At 39.4% G+C, this 15561-nt stretch overlaps 1 protein-coding gene across 4 annotated transcripts in view; it reads right to left on the bottom strand.

Annotated features, from left to right (window-relative positions):
- LOC121349087 (golgin subfamily B member 1-like) overlaps nt 1–15561 on the bottom strand; it is a 32660-nt gene that overhangs the window by 1532 nt on the left and 15567 nt on the right. For 2 of the 4 annotated variants that reach the window (XM_041459176.1, XM_041459179.1), the window contains 7 exons: nt 4579–15414; nt 4145–4296; nt 3906–4065; nt 2463–2615; nt 1759–1926; nt 797–894; nt 304–438 (listed from right to left, as the gene is read on the bottom strand). In XM_041459176.1, coding sequence (XP_041315110.1) covers nt 304–438; nt 797–894; nt 1759–1926; nt 2463–2615; nt 3906–4065; nt 4145–4296; nt 4579–15414 — 11702 coding nt within the window. The remainder of the gene's footprint in view (nt 1–303; nt 439–796; nt 895–1758; nt 1927–2462; nt 2616–3905; nt 4066–4144; nt 4297–4578; nt 15415–15561) is intronic. The other 2 variants (XM_041459177.1, XM_041459178.1) reach the window with 1 other exon arrangement.

Below are 15561 nucleotides of genomic sequence, written 5' to 3'. Positions count from 1 at the left end.
TATATGGGAAATTGTTTCCCTAACCTCGAAAAAAAGAAATAGCACTGACTACTAACAGATGAACAGTCTAACAGATGAAAGTAAATTTTAAAAAAATCCCAAAGCCTATAACACTTTCTTGATCTAGTGTTTTACTCAGCTTTTTAACAGTAGGATTTTCACTACTTTGGGCACTGTGGGCTCACACACAGGTTTGTTTAGTACTATTAGAAATAGTAGTAGTATCTCAAAAAAATCAAAGACCCACAGGAAAACCTCTCACTAATCTCACAGAAAATAAAAGGCAAACAGTCTGTGTTTTACCTGTTACTTCTCTCCTCAGAGAGTCCAAGAGCCTCTTCTGCAGCTTCTCTCCTCCTCCTCTCCTCTGCCAGTGTTTCTGTGAGCTGGGAGAGACTCTGCTGCACTGACTCATACTGCTGCTCAGACTCTGCAAGCCTGGGACAAAATAAAATTTGAAATCAATGTTTTATGGACCCAAAGAATTACTTACTTGTTCTCTTTTTAATAGGAGATCTTTCTTTTAGTGACAGACTTAATTATAATGAGATGCTTCAGCTTAAATATTGAGATAAAGCCACCAATAATCAGTATATTTATGTACAGATACAAACCACAAGTAATACTAGATGATAACAATTCAAGAATATGGCTTATGATTCATGTAATCCACTGTAAATCCACTCCTTCTCCATCTCCACACAAATGCCTCAGAGGGATAGAAAAGCATTACTTTCACACTCACAACACAGCTGTCAGGAAAATAATATTGCTAATACATGCTCTGAGTGCTGACCTTTTCCTGAGCTCATTTAGCTCCATATTGTCTATCTCCACAATAATCCCAGATCTCTCCTGTGGTGCTCCAGGGGGAACTTCTGTTCTGGTTTCATCCTAGAAAATATTAAGGAAAAAAAAAACAAAAAATGAACAAGTGACTATTTTTCTACTTGCCAAAAGTCTTTATTTCAATTACAGAAGCCATGAGCACCAAAAAACAGTGGAACAGATAATTATTTCTGCCACTTAATATTTTCATTTCCATCTCTTAACAATGTCTGAGGGGAAAGAAATGCATCTACACATCCACAATTCTAGAAGCAAGGCAGTTATTAATTTATTCTTAATTTACAGTTCTTGTTTGGATTTATTTCCATTTATGGAGAGCAAGGGTTGTTTTCTCTAGGTATTCATAGGCTATTTCAGGGTGTTCTCTTAATGATTGTTAATAAATAACCAAGGCAGTACAGGAATGCTTTTTAAGAATAAAGGAATAATGATGAATCATAAAAGACTGGGTTGGAAGGGATCTTAGAAATCATGAAGTTCCAACCCCAAATAATAATCTTAGAGATGTGTATGAGGTGTTGGCAAAGGTACAGAAATGCTGAACTGGTGATGCAGATCTCACTTCTGAAAATATTACTCAAGCATTGTGAAATGATCTACAACTGATGTGAAATTATCACTAAATTTCCTGATCCACTGAGCACTGATGATCCAGTTATCTCTGCCAGCTGCAGCCCAACTCAAAAAGGATGTTTCAAAACAAAAAAAAATATGTAAAACTGTTTCCTTAAATAAAAAGTCAAATTAGACCAGCTTAACAACAATAAGGACAGTTATCGTGAGTCACAGGCCACCAAAAGTACTGGGTCACTACAACAAAAAGTACTTTATTTCATTTTTAGCAAGAAAACCAGAGAAGTGTAAGCACCAAAGGAAGAAACCTAAGAACCTTTCCATGTATCTGTTTACCTGGACTGAGCCTTGGAAAGATGTCACTTGCATTGCCTGATATTCCCTCTCCAGCCTGAGGTAACGATTTTGCAGATCAGTGTAATGAAACTGGTTGTCCCTCAGCGTCTGGGAAAGAGTCTTCAGCTGGGCAGAAAGGACAGCATTCTCTTCTGCTGACTGCACAACCTGAAGAGAAATTCACATTGAAGTCATTAAAATTAGCTCTCCCAGGAAATCCCTGAAGATTTGAGATCTGCTGTTTCAAAATTGCATCCACTTTTTGGCAAGGTCATATTTCAGTTGGGATTTAAGATGTTTTATGGGCAGAGGAAAAATGAAAGCTGAGCAGTGATTTCCCCTGCCATCAGTACACCTAAACCAGCAGCTGAAATCTCGTTCCAGCTAAGACAGACATCTGTTTCTGACTCTAATGAAAAATATTTGACTGTGAGTAGAAGTTCAGAGGTTCACCAATGTCTTCAGAATGCAGAGTCAAATAAACCTCTCAGACAAACACCAAGTCAGAAAAGCCTGGCTGAAGGAAAACTGGCATTTAATTTGAATGTCCAGGCTAAGCTCTTTTAAAATATCTACATTTCAAAGCAGAACACCATTCAGCCATGTAAGACACCACCACTTCAGCAATATTCCAACATGAGGCCAGCCCAGATTCACATGAGCTTTTCAGGATCAGAGCTGCTGATTAATTAATTCCAAGCTACCTTGGAGTTAATCTGCTGGAAGTGCAGGTCCTTCTGCTGCATCTCCTGCAGGCAGCGCTGCAGCTCAGTCTGCAGCTGGTTCTTCTCAGCCAGGACACGTTTGATTTCCTCTGCTCCATCTGCACTTCCAGCAAGGGAGGCAGTTTCCAAAGCCTTAAAAATATCAGGATATTCAAGGTAAATGGTACAGGAGTTCTCTAAATAATCCACACCCCAACACTAAATACACCCTACAGAATTCCCTTTTCACGTTATTTTCTTTTCACAACTTAATACCAACTTGAAAATAAATAAATACAAGATTTTTACTACTTGAAATACTAGATTTTTCTATCCATATAGTGTTAATACTTGTATTTTAAAAAAAAAAATTACCACAAAAATGCAACCCAACCTGATTTTTATTTTGCAAATAATGTGAAGCACAAAAATAAAAGGGGAAAAATAGCAAAAGATTTATATAAAACACCTTTCAAAATTTATTTTCAAGCTAATAAAGTCTTGTATTCATGACTTGTAGAACAGCTGTTTTGTAAATACTAATTTAAAGCCAAAAGAATTCATTTTGAAAAGAAAAATGTATTACCAATTTACAGCTTTGGCCTTCTTTGCCTCTGGCAGCTCAACATTTTGATATTAATCTCTAACAAGAGAGGGATATGTGCCATCTCTAATGCTTTATGGAATCTATTCACCCATCCAATCATGAAATAAAATGTTTTTACCACATAAAATACTCCATTACCCACAGACATTACTGGTCAATAGCTCTTACTCATGCTTGTAATCTCAGAAAATGAACAGCATACAAACTTCAGCAACTAAAATGCTGGTTTTAATGAAATTAAAATGAATACTGCTTCCTCCCTTGGGCACAGAAAAGGTAAATATGAATCTTATTCTAAAACAGCACTTTCCTTGAATCCTTCATGACAGTCTACAAAAGAGCATTTGCCAGCCTGGGTGTCAGCTGCTGCCTTTCTAAATCCAGGATTTTGTTCCTGGCAGAAGCCAGCTCCAGCTGCTTCAGGGGAAGGACAAGAACACTTCCATTCCCCCTTCTCCCCCAGTTAGGTCCTAGTTCAATCTGCAGTAATCTACATGGATTTAGGCTCTGAAGAATGAACTTCATTAGGTGTTTAAAACCCCTCTGCATCAACTATACAAACTGTGAAACCTGCTGTCCATGTAAACCACCAAGCTCTTTTTCAATCCCCTTGAAAAGCCTGTCCCTGAAAATGGGTTACAGCCATAATAAATCTGAAAGAAATAAACCCATTTTATTTTTTTTTCAACTTCTTCCTTTTATATTCTGGATTTAACTAATTTAAGACAATAACTTACAGAATTACTATAGACTGCTCTTTGGAGAAGCAGGCTGCAAATTTCAGACAATAAGCTGCTACCTTCCACTTTACACTCCTGCTGCATTCCATTTTTTACCTTGACTGGGTAACTGCTGCCAGCAGGGAGTGACTTCTTCCCAACCAAGTCTTGCTGCAGCCTCTGGAGCTCTGCAATCTGCCGGTCCTTCTCAGCCACTGTGATCTGACACTGATTCCTCAGTGCCTGGGACTCGGAGAGGAGGAGGTTTTTTTCCATTCTGAACATAAAACACCAGATGTTAATTAATTCTGTATTCTATACAAATCAATGAAGAGTATAAAGCTGCACTGTTATACCTTAATCCAGCCAGCTCGTTCTGGTATGATGTGATCTCTCTCTCGGTTTCTGCCTGGAAGGCTTTTGTCTGATGCAAAGCCTTCTCCAAATCATCAACCTTGGTCTTCAGTTTGGATATTTCCACAGCTGCAAGGCTGGCTCCTTCTTTAGCCTAGGTTTAATAAACATCATTAGTGAACTGGAATGAAAACTAGATGGGTGAAGTCTGATTAGAATTAAAATTCTGATTACAGACAAAGGTTTTCCCTATTTGCTTTGTTTAACAGGGTAATTACCTTAACTCCCAAAATTGTAAACACAGCTCCTCTGGGCACACAGTGCTATCTCAGCACTCACACAATCTACAAAGTTAAACTCCAGAATCCAACATGTCTCTGAGCATTCTCTTCACAAAGAACAAAATTACAGAGCCATGTGGCTAATTACAACTTACCAAAGTTTCCCCATTGTTCTGAGGCACATCCAAACTCTTTTTAACAGTGTTTTTCTCATTGATGCTGCTGCAATCAATGGGAAACGAAGCTGTGCCCTGCTTAGCTTCAGAAGTTACCTTCTGATGGCTGAGCTCCTGCAGCAATTTGTCTCGGTCATCCTGGAGACTGGCCATGGCCTTGGCAAACGCTTCCATCTGCTGGACATAATTCCCACACTCGGCTGAGAGCCTGCTCACCTCCAGCTCCCGACTGACCAAAGTCCTACAGACACTTCCAATGTCGTCAGCCACCTGAGCAAGGGTAACCTGGCCTGCAGCATCAAGGACAGCCCCGTGCAGAAGAGAGTTTTCTTTGAGGATACTCATGAGATGGGATTTAAATCCCTCCAATTCAGCTGCAAGTTCATCTCCTTTTTTTCTTTCGGTCTTGAGCTCAGAGGTGTATTTGCTCTGAAGAACTTTGAAGTCCTCTATGATTCGATCTCTGTCGTTCTGCAGAGCAGTCATTGCTTTCCCAAAGGCCTCATTTTGGGATCTCAGCTCCCTGTTTTGAGATTGAACTTCAAGCAGCATCTTCTCTGCAGAAGCATTAGGTTTATCTCCATCCTCAAGTGTCAAGAGAGTCCCACTGTATTCCTCATCTGCATTTCTGCCTCTGGATTTTTGGAGCTCCTGAACCTTTTTCTGAAGCTTTCCTCCATGCCGCCCATTGGATTCTTTTTTCTGAATACTCTCACTACTGAGCAGCTTCTCTCCAGATTCAGAAACAAGTTTCTCTTTGTTTAGTGATGCAATTAGAGATTCTAAATCACTTACTTTAGATGCCAATTTTTTATTCTCATGTTCCAGTGCCACAGCAGCCCCCTTCTGCAGTTCAGTGGAAAGCTGCATCTCTTTTATTTGTTTTTGAAGATCATATTTTTCATGCTCAAGGCTTTTAATACATTCCAATTTCTGCTTAAGTAAGTCCTTCAGCTGATGGTCTTTCAGAGATAAAACCTGGTTTAGATCTTCCCTGTATTTTATCAGCTGTGCACTCAGCATTGCATTTTCAGAATGCAGATCATCTATCCGATTGAGGAGGACCCTTAACTCCTGCTTCAAAGAATTAGTCTCACTTGTGCTGCCAACGAGGAGACTGTCCCTCTGGTTTAAGACATCCTGGTGAAGATGTTCCAGCTCCTTGTATCTGGTAAAAAGATCATCCCGGTCATTCTGGAGGGATGACATGGATTTTTTAAAGGCATCTATTTCACTGGCAATCACAGCCTTCTCCTGATCTGCTCTTTCTGCTTTCACCTGGAGATTTCTCAGCTCGTTTTCCAGCCTCTGACACGACTCCTCAGCTTGTTGTCTCTCCATCTGCAAAGACCTTATCTGAAGTTCATACTCTTTAATCTGATTCCTATGTTGAGTCTGTATCTGAATCAGATAGTCTGAAATTTCATCCCCTTTTGAAGAAATGAGCAAGGAAATTTCTTTGTCTTTATTATTTAGCATGATCTTCATTTGCTCAGAAATAGTCATCTGCTTTTGCAATTCAGCATTCATTTTTTCCTTCTCTGCTAGAAGCTCTTGCAATTCTTGCTCCTGTCTTGTAAAATTACTTTCCAAAGCTTTTATCTCTCTTCCTGCACTCTTACTATTCTCTATGAGATGATTTAGAGAATTATTTTCTTTCAGGAGTGCTTGCAAAGCTTCTTCTTTGGACTGAAGAACACTCTCCAGCTCTTGCTGTCTGTTAAAAAAGAATGTATTTTCTTCCTTTATCCTGCAGAGCTCTTCATAGCGCTGCATATCAACAGATTTTTGCCTCAAGTACAGTTCATCCTTTGTTTCCTCCACCACAGAATATCTGACATTTAGTTCTTGAATCTGAGTCATTTTATCTTTCAATTCATCTTGCAAGGCTGCTATTCTTTTGTTACTGTCTTCCAGCTGTTTCTCCTTGTTTTGGATGGCCTCCTTGAACTGCGTTTCCCAGGTTTTCATCTCAGTGATGACCCTGTCCCTGTCATCCTGAAGGGAGGACATGCACTTTGTGAAAGCAGCCAGCCGTGCCAGAGCTGCGTTCAGCTCTGCCTGCAGCTGCTTGTTCTGAGAGTCCTTTGTGCTGACTTCCTCCTGCAAACCCTGAACCTCACCCATCGCCCGATCTTTTTCTCTCTCGAGTGCACCGTGTCTTTCCTCCAGGTTCGAAATTTCACTTTTGTGAAGCAATTTCAGCTGCTGGAGATGAAATTCCAATTCTCTCTCGTATCCTCTCTTTTGAAGCTGCAGTTTATCTCCCTTCTTCTGAAGTTCTTTCCTCCAGTTTAGATTCTCATCTTTAAGCCTGTCCAGTTCCCTCTTTGACTGATCCAACAGGTTCATCTGTGCAGTAAGCTCTCCCTTGAGATGAAGTATTTCATCATTTGATTCTGCCAGCTTTTCTGACGCATTACTTAAGTCCTTTTCCAATTTTTCATTTTTTGACTGTGACAATTTCACAGATCTTTCCAAATCCAGGATCAGTTCCTGGAACTTTATAGAATCCTTTTGCAATTGGTTTATCTCGTGCTGTTTCTCCTTTAAGAGTTCTTGCAATTCTTTAGTTTTGTTTTTAGTACCATTATTATCCCTCTGAGCACTTTTCACCTTTTCCTCAAATATCTTTACAAGATGGAGCTGCTGCTCTTCCTTTTCTCTGACCGCATTAGATTTTTCTGCCTTTAACTCTTCCAGCTGCTGTAACAGCAAGTTATTCTGTACCTGTGCTGATTTCATCCTATCAGTAAGATGATCAACTTTTTTTACATGATTAAGCAATTCTGTTTCAAGAAATTCTCTCTCACTCTTTACTTTGTAAGAACTTTCTTGTACATTTTCTAATTCTTCCTGTAACAGGCATTTGTCATCCTCTAAAATCTTAACTTTTTCATTTAGACTAACAATTTCCTGTGTTAGACTTTTAAATTCTGTGTCCAGCTTTGTTAGACAACGTGTTTTGTGGAGCAAAGATTTCTCAGTTTCTTGTGCTTTTTCTGAAATTAATTCTCTTTCTTGTTCTAGGACAAGCACAGCTTGTTCTTTTTCAGAGAGTTTATTCTTTAACACATTAATGTCCTTTAACAGTGATTCATTCTCACATAATGCATCACTGATTTTGGATTGTGTATCATTTTGGTACACTTCCATTTGAACCTGTAGCTCTCCCAAGGCAGCTTTAGTTACAGTGATGTTATTATGAAGGACATCATTCTCATTCTGAATTTTCTCTAAAGCCTGCTTTAGGTTTTCAGAGGTTTGTTTCAGCTGCTCGTTCTCCTCCATCAGCTGATGGTTCTGCTCAGTGAGCTCACACAGACGATCCTGGTGTTCCTGCATCCTGGCCTCCTGCTCATGGATCTGCCTTTCTGCTTTGCTCTGCAACTCCTCGACCTCCATTTTCTTGGATTCACCGAGTTGTTTCAGTTGGTTCTTAATAACCTCATTTTCATCAAGGAGATTTTTTAAATGCTTCTGCAGAGCTTCCTTTTCAGACTGTCCTTCCCTGAGTTTTTGAACAGCCTCTTGCTTTTCTTTCCTACTGAGATCAATGGCTTGCCTCATATCTGCCACTTTACTACTGATATTCTCATAAGCCTGAAGAAGCGATTCATACTCCTGCTTTAATTCACTGTGTTTAGCCTTCCATCCTGTCAATTCAACTGTCTGAGAATCTTTTAAGGTATTTAACTGGAAAGAAAAGGCCTCTTTTTCCTGAACTATGGACTCCATGGTGGATTTCAGACTTTCACAGGCTGCAGTGAGGTTTTCATTTTCCGTCAGCAGCCTCGCATTTTCCGAAGCGAGGCTCTCCTCTCCGGACAATGGAGCCACAGCACTTGAACTCTGCTTTTCTCTGCTAAGCTCTAGCAAGTGCTCCAGCATTCCTGTCTTGTTCACTAGTTCTTCTCTTTCCAACATCAGCTGATCAATCTGTTCCTTTAGACATTTATTTTCTCTCAGGGCTTCTTTACGTGATATTAAAGCTGCCTGTAACTTCCTTTGGAGGCGCTCTCTGGATCTCTCTTCCGTTACAGCTCTTTGCTCTTGGGCTTTGGAATCATTTAAATTTGCAGGTTTTGCCAGTGGCTCTTCCATTGTTTGCATTTGTTTCTGGATTTCACATTCTGTTGCTTCTCTCAGTTTACTTTTCCCAGAGTAATCAGTCTCTGATAGTTGAAGAGCAGTGACTTTTCCTTCCAAATTCTCTTTAGGAGAATTACTTTCTGAACCAACCTCTCCCAATTCCTTTCCAGTCCCATTCTCTTCCTTAAGCTCTTTGCCTGACACCACAGGTTTACTCATCTCAGCCTTCTCACGTAGCATACGCAGCTCTGCCACAAGATTTTTGTTTTCTTCACTGAAATGTTCAACTTCCTTTTTCATCTTAATTAGTTCCAAATTGGACCTTTCCAAAGAACTGAGAAGTTGCTCTTTTTCACTCTTCATGTCTTCAAAGGCTGTTTTGTAATGGTGGGCTTTTTCCTGGCCCTCCTTTATGGCTTTGTTTAATAATTCTTTTTCCAGACCAAGTTTCTCTTTTAAATCTGTAAGTGAACATCTCAGTGCTTCTATTTCCTCATTCTTTCCTGCAACCTCCTGCTTAGCTTCAATTCGTGACCTCTGCAGTTCCTCCTGGCTCATCCTGTAATCCTCTTCACTTTTTTTAATAAGTGCTTTTTTCTCATCATCCACATGTTCAAGCACTGCCTTGAGCTCTACAGTTTCAGTCTGATGTGCTTTCAGCTTTTTCTGTAGATGCTTTATGTCCTCCAACAAGCTGCCCTGACATTGCTCCTCCGGTCTCAAAGACTTTAAACTGTTTGTTTCTTCTCTATCATCACCGAATTCAACCAATATTTTTCTCAGCTCTTTCCTTAACATCTCTGTTTCCTCCTGAAGTTTTGCATAAGCACTTCTTAGTTCTTCTAGCTCAATGTTTTCACTTGGCACTGAAGTGACTGTGTTTTCTGACTCTTTCAAGGATGCAACCTGAACCTTGTTTCTTGGTTTGTCTGATTCCAGACTCCTTGGGTCAGCTTGCTCGTCTCCCAGCAGTGCCTTGGATGGAACCAGCTCCTTCCATTCTAACTGGTTAAAGCCCAGCTCTTTACATTTTGTTTGGAGAACTTCCCAGAGAGCTTTATGCTCTTGCCTGAGCTGCTCAAGGTGGGCTTTTTGATCATCAAAATCTGCTGCCAGTTTCATGTGCTCTTCCCTTTCTTGCTGGAATTTTTCCATATCTTCTTTCATGAACAAAAGCTCCCTCTGTAAAGCTTCTTTTTCTTTTTGTAACTGATTCATGACATTAACGTCATTGCTGGGATTCAGACACTCATTCCCATCTCCAGCGCTTGAACCAGGCTCTTCTAAACTGGAATCTTTCAACAATTCTTCCTTCTTTTTAAGTTCAGACTTCACCTGTTCAAGAGTCAAGAGCAACTGAGAACGTTCCTCTTGATATGCCCTTGCTCTTTCATCAAGCACAGACTGCAGATGAGCAAGCATACAGTCCTTCTCCCCTAAAGATTTTAGGTTCTGCTCACAAACATTTTGTTTTTCAGCTATGACATCATTCAGTTCTGCAATACTGTGTTGGAGTTCCTCTAAATAGGATTCTCTTGAAGATAAGGTTTTGGTCAGATCACTTATCTTGGCATCTTTTTCTAAAAGTTGCTGTTTCAAAGTTCCAAGATGAGACTCAAAATCATTACTTTGTCCTTCAATTAGTTTCAGTTTGTCTGTTAACTCATTAACTTGCTTCAACAGCTCCTCTGCTTTTTTCTGCTCTTTTTCTATTTCTTCCTGTCCACTCTTTTCTAATTTCCCAACTTTTTGCATCAGATCTCTTCTTACTATCAATGCTGCTTGAAGCTTCTTTTTCAGATTCTCTTTTTCCTTGCCCATTTTCTCAAGATTACACTTCATCTCCTCTTTTTCATTCATTAAATCTTTAACCTCAGCTTCTCTACCGCTTAACATAATCTGGTTATGTTCCAGTTCTTTCTTACAATCCCCCAATTCCTGCACTACTCGGTTTAGCTCTGCCACTGAACTATTATGAACAGCTTCAAGGTCTTCAAGTTTGGCATTTAATGTACTCCTCTCTTCAGAAAAATTCAGCATTTCATTAGACAATGACTCCATGACCTGGGTAACAGAAGAGTCTTTTTCTTTCATTTGCTGGCTGAGACCAGAAATTAAATCCTTCTGCTGATTGACCTGGGATGTTAAGTGTTCGATGAGGTGATCTTTTTCCCCCATTTCTTCAAGGAGATTTGCTACTTTTTTACCCTCAGCCTGCAGCTTTTCTTGACTAGTTCTTACCATTTCTTCTGATTTATTCATCTTGTCCTGAAGAAATTCCACCTGCTTATTTATTTCTGCCAAAGACTCCTCCCTTTCTTTCAGGAGACACTCTTGTTTGCTTACTGTTTCCTTGAGTGAGACCATTTCTTTTGACAGACATTCCATTTCAGACACGTATTTACCCTTCATCTTTTCCATGTCACTCTGCAGCACCTCCTTCTGCTTCTCAAGCAACTCCATACTTCTTAATTCATCCTTCATGGTGTCTATTTCTTTCTGTTTTTCTAAAAGCGCCAGTTGCAGACGTTCTCCTTCTGTTTCTTTGCTCAGAATAGCAGCTACCAGAGTGGAGAATTTTTCCAACTGAGTTTTACTATCGGTTGGCTGCAGTTCAGAATCTGAAATTTGTGCCTTCTTTTCTTCACCTAAAAGCCTACTACTAAGTAATGCAGATAAGCTCTGAGTTAATTTCTCTTTTATAAGATCCAGTTCTTGCTGCAAAGACTGGATTTTGCTATCTTTTAATTTCATTTCACTTTCTAAACTGCTCAATTGCTCAGTAAGATCATTATTTTGTGAACTTGCCTTATCAAGTTCTGTCACCCATTTGTTTTCTGCCTCAAGCAGACTTAGTTCTAGAGTTTGACATTTAAGTTCTAAATTAGAAAGCTCTTCACCCTTGACACTAACCTGCATCTGTAACTTCTCTTTTTCAGTCTTCAACTGCAGTTTGACAGCATCTATCTGCATCCTTGAATAATTCTCACTGGTTTCTAGTTTTTCATGGACTTCCTGGAGATCTTCCAATTTCTTTTGCAAATCAGTCTGAGATGCACTAAGTTGTGTGTTTTCAGCCATCAGTTTACCAACATCATCTTGCAACAGTTTTTTTTCTTTCTCTAAAGATTCCACTTGATGCTGCAGACTATTTATTAAAAGTGCGTTGTCATGGCAGTCCTGAGATGATTTGGCATTTACGTTGTTGAACTCCAACTTCAAACATTCCAATTTCTCAGCCTGTTCAGTGCACGTCACACGCAGAGACTCCATAGCTAAGTCTTTCTGATGGAGTTCTTGTTCCCGGGTATTTATTTGGTCTAGTGCTTTTTGGTGCTCATTTTTAAGAGAGTCAAGCTCAACAGTCAAAGAATCAATTTTCTTCTGATGATTATCAAGATTCCTGTTCTTTTCCTGAAATTCCTCACTCAGGTTTTTCATGGCTGTTCCACTTTCCACTAATTTCGATCTGAGAACATCAATCTCACTAGAAAGAGCATTAACATTGCTCTCTGCCAACTGTACACTGGCATCTTTCTCCTTTAAGGAATTAAGCAGTCCAGCAATAACTTCATCTTTGTGCCCAAGAGCAACATTCAACTCAGTTCTCAGCTCATACTGTGCTTCAATTTTCTCCTGAAGAGATAAAAAGGCATTTTCTTTCTCATGGACTAGCTCTTTAGAGTTTTGTAGTTCTTGTGTTAGTTCATGGACATGACTTTGGAGTTGAGAAATTAAATCCACCTTCTCTTCATCTTTCCTTGCTTTCTCCTTCAGAGATTCGAGGAGACTTTTCTTTTCTGTAAGAGATGATTCCTTTTCTGATAAGGACTGGTTCATCTCAATTATTACATTCTTCTGATGCTCTATTTCTTTTTGGAAATTCTCTTTCATTTCCTGCAGCTCCACTACCTGTTTCTTTAAGACAGCACACTCAGTCTCTTTCTCTTGAAGTTGCATCTTTAAATTCTCACTGAATGTTGAAATACTGTTGATGCCTGATTCTTTTTCTGAAACAAGTACTTTTAGCTGTTCTGCTTCAGAGGCTAAAAGCTGTAACTGCTTCTCCTGCACAACACAAGAATCCTGTACGGCAGAAAGCTGTGCTTTTAAACCAGTGCATTCATCTACCTTTTCTTTTAAAGATGCATCTTTCTTTGCAATTGAGTGATTCAACTGGGATGCTTGTTCTGTCATGCTTTTAAGCTGGCTTTGAAGGTTAGAAATAACCTCCATATTCTCAGACAGTTGAACCCTAAGTACATCAGACTCTTCAGATTTATCTTTTAATAACTTAAATTCTTGGGCTTGCCTCTTAAATTCATCTTCTTTTTCCTGCATTGCGTGTCTGAGATCATTGGCTTCAAAGTTCAGGGCTTGTATTTGGTACCGGAGATCTGCAATGAATTCCACATATCGCTCTTCTCCTAACACTCTAGCTTTCATTTCCTGAATCAAAGCCTCCTTTTCAGAAAGGAGACTTTCTTTTTCCTCAAAGGCAATTTTTAAGTTTTCTTTCTCCATCAACAGGCTGTCAATTTGGTCCTTCAAATCTAAAATACTGTGACTTTGTTGGGACAGGTGTGAAGTTAAAGCAGCTATTTCCTCTGACTTTTTGGTTACTGTAACACTAATTGTCTCTATGTCTGCTTTCAATTTTTCATTTTCTACAACTGATGTTTCTGCTTGGTGCCTTGCTGAAGCAATTTCAGACTGGAGACATCTACATTCATCTGACTTTTCACTCAATAACCTTGAAAAGTCCTCCTTTTCATGCCTAAGCACCTCCATTTCTTTGCTTAATAGTTGTACCTGATTATTTAACCCTTTATTTTCTTCCATTTTTTCAAAAATTTGCCTCTGAAACTTCTCAAGTTCTGAACCCTGACTTTTCACAGCCAGGTCTCTTTCCTCTACCAACTGAGTTAATTTAGTCTTTTCATCTTTAAGTTTTTTTATTTCATCCTGCAATTCTACAACACAAAGCTTACTCTCCTCCATTTCCTTAAGTAATGAATTATTTTGAAGATTTTTCTCTTCTAGAGATTTGTTTGCAGTTTCAAAATCCAAAGTTATGCTTTGAATTTGTTCCTGCAGGAGTAAATTCTTTTCCTTGCTATGGCTGAGGTCTTTGATTAGACCACTGCATTCAGATAATTTATTATTTAACATTTCTTCTTTCTTTACTTCTTCATCTCTAACCTCCTTCAGCTGAATGAGCAGTGATTGCACTTGTTCATGCAACTGCTGGGTCTGTTCCTTGCTTTCAGACAACTGCTCAGCCAGCACATTACATTCCTTTGTTTTCTCCCCCAGCTGTTCTGCAACTGAACTTTGCTTTTGCTTGGCAACCACTGACAGTTGTTCAATCTCTTTTGCCAGAGTGTTTTTATCACAATTTAGTACTGAAAGAGCTTTTTCGTACTCTGCAGTGCTAACAGATAATTTATTTTCCAATTCTGCCACAGCCTGGATTTTCTTTAACAACTCACACTCTTTTACATCCAGGAGTTTGGACAAATTCTCATTTTCTCTGATTAGCTGTTCCTTCTCGTTTTCTATTGTACCTATACTTTTTTTCAGATATTCATTTGCTTTTATTTGCTCTGCCAATTTTTCTTGTTTCCCTTCAAGATCTGCCTGCAATTGGTTATTAGCTGAAGCTTTCTCCTGTGTCTCTATCTCCCATTTTTTAATTTGTTTATGTATTTCATTTAATTGGTCATTAAGTTCTTGGCAACATGTCTCTTTGGCTTTCAGATCCCCAATTAATTTAAGTTTAGTCTCTTCGTTCTGCTTCTCCAAAGCCCCAAGTTTCTGCTCTAATGAACCAATGAGCTCTTGTTTCTCTTGCAACTCTTTTTCAGCTGTTTCCTTACGGTCAGTGTGTTCTGTGAGCTTTTTGGATAATTCAGCCAATTCTTCATCTTTTTTAGCGCTTTCCAAAACCAGTTTGTTGTATGAATCTTTAATTGACTTTAACTCATTTTCCAATGTCTCTGCTTTGCTCTCTTTCTCTTTAAGCAAACAGTTCCATTTTTCCTTCAGAGCATTGTTTTCCTCAAGCTGAGATTTCAAATATTCCATTTCTTTTCTTTGTTTATCCTCTGTTTCTTGCAGTTTTTCAGATGATTTAGTAATTTGCTCTTTCAGCAGAGCAATTTGTGACTCGCACTCCGTGAGCTTGTTATGGTACGCGACGTTGCTGGCCTTGATTTCGGAGCGGAGATCCTTAATTGTCACACTGTTCTCAGTGCTCTGCCTTATTAACTCCTCAATTTCTTTGGTTTTAGCTTCATTCTCAGCTCTAGCTCTCTCCAGCTCTATTCTCATGGTGTCACTCTGCTCAGAAAGGGCAGAGATCTTCACGCTGGCATCTCTCACATCAGCCGTCTGTACTTCCTTCAGTGAAAGCATTTCCCGTTCAGCCTTTGATAAAGCCTCTTCCAAACCTCGCATCTCCTCCTCTTTGCATTGCACTTGACGCTTCAGGATCATGACCTGCTCAGAATATTCTGTCATGTTCAGAGACAGGACAGACATCTCCTTGTCTTTTTCTGACAGCGCTTCTTTCAGATTATCAATTTCTCTTTCACGTTTCTGCAGATCTTGAATGAGTTGAGATCTCTCCTCCAAATGGCTTGAATTCAACTTGTCAAGCTCTTCGTTTGTCTGGTCCAGGTCCAGCTGCATAGACTCCACCACGCTGTCTTGTTTCAAAGTCTAAACAGCAAGAAAATAATGTTACAAGAGCACTCCAAATACCGGTCAGAGAGAGAAGCTACACCCCACACGTAGAACAAGCATTTAAAGTAATCAGCCTGTACCCAAGTCACAAGATATTCTTCTTTAGACTGTTTTAGCAAACAG

This window comes from Pyrgilauda ruficollis, unplaced genomic scaffold, assembly GCF_017590135.1.
Source record: "Pyrgilauda ruficollis isolate IOZ18807 unplaced genomic scaffold, ASM1759013v1 scaffold132, whole genome shotgun sequence".
Taxonomy (NCBI): Eukaryota; Metazoa; Chordata; class Aves; order Passeriformes; family Passeridae; genus Pyrgilauda; species Pyrgilauda ruficollis.
This window is presented reverse-complemented; position numbering and strand designations above follow the sequence as displayed.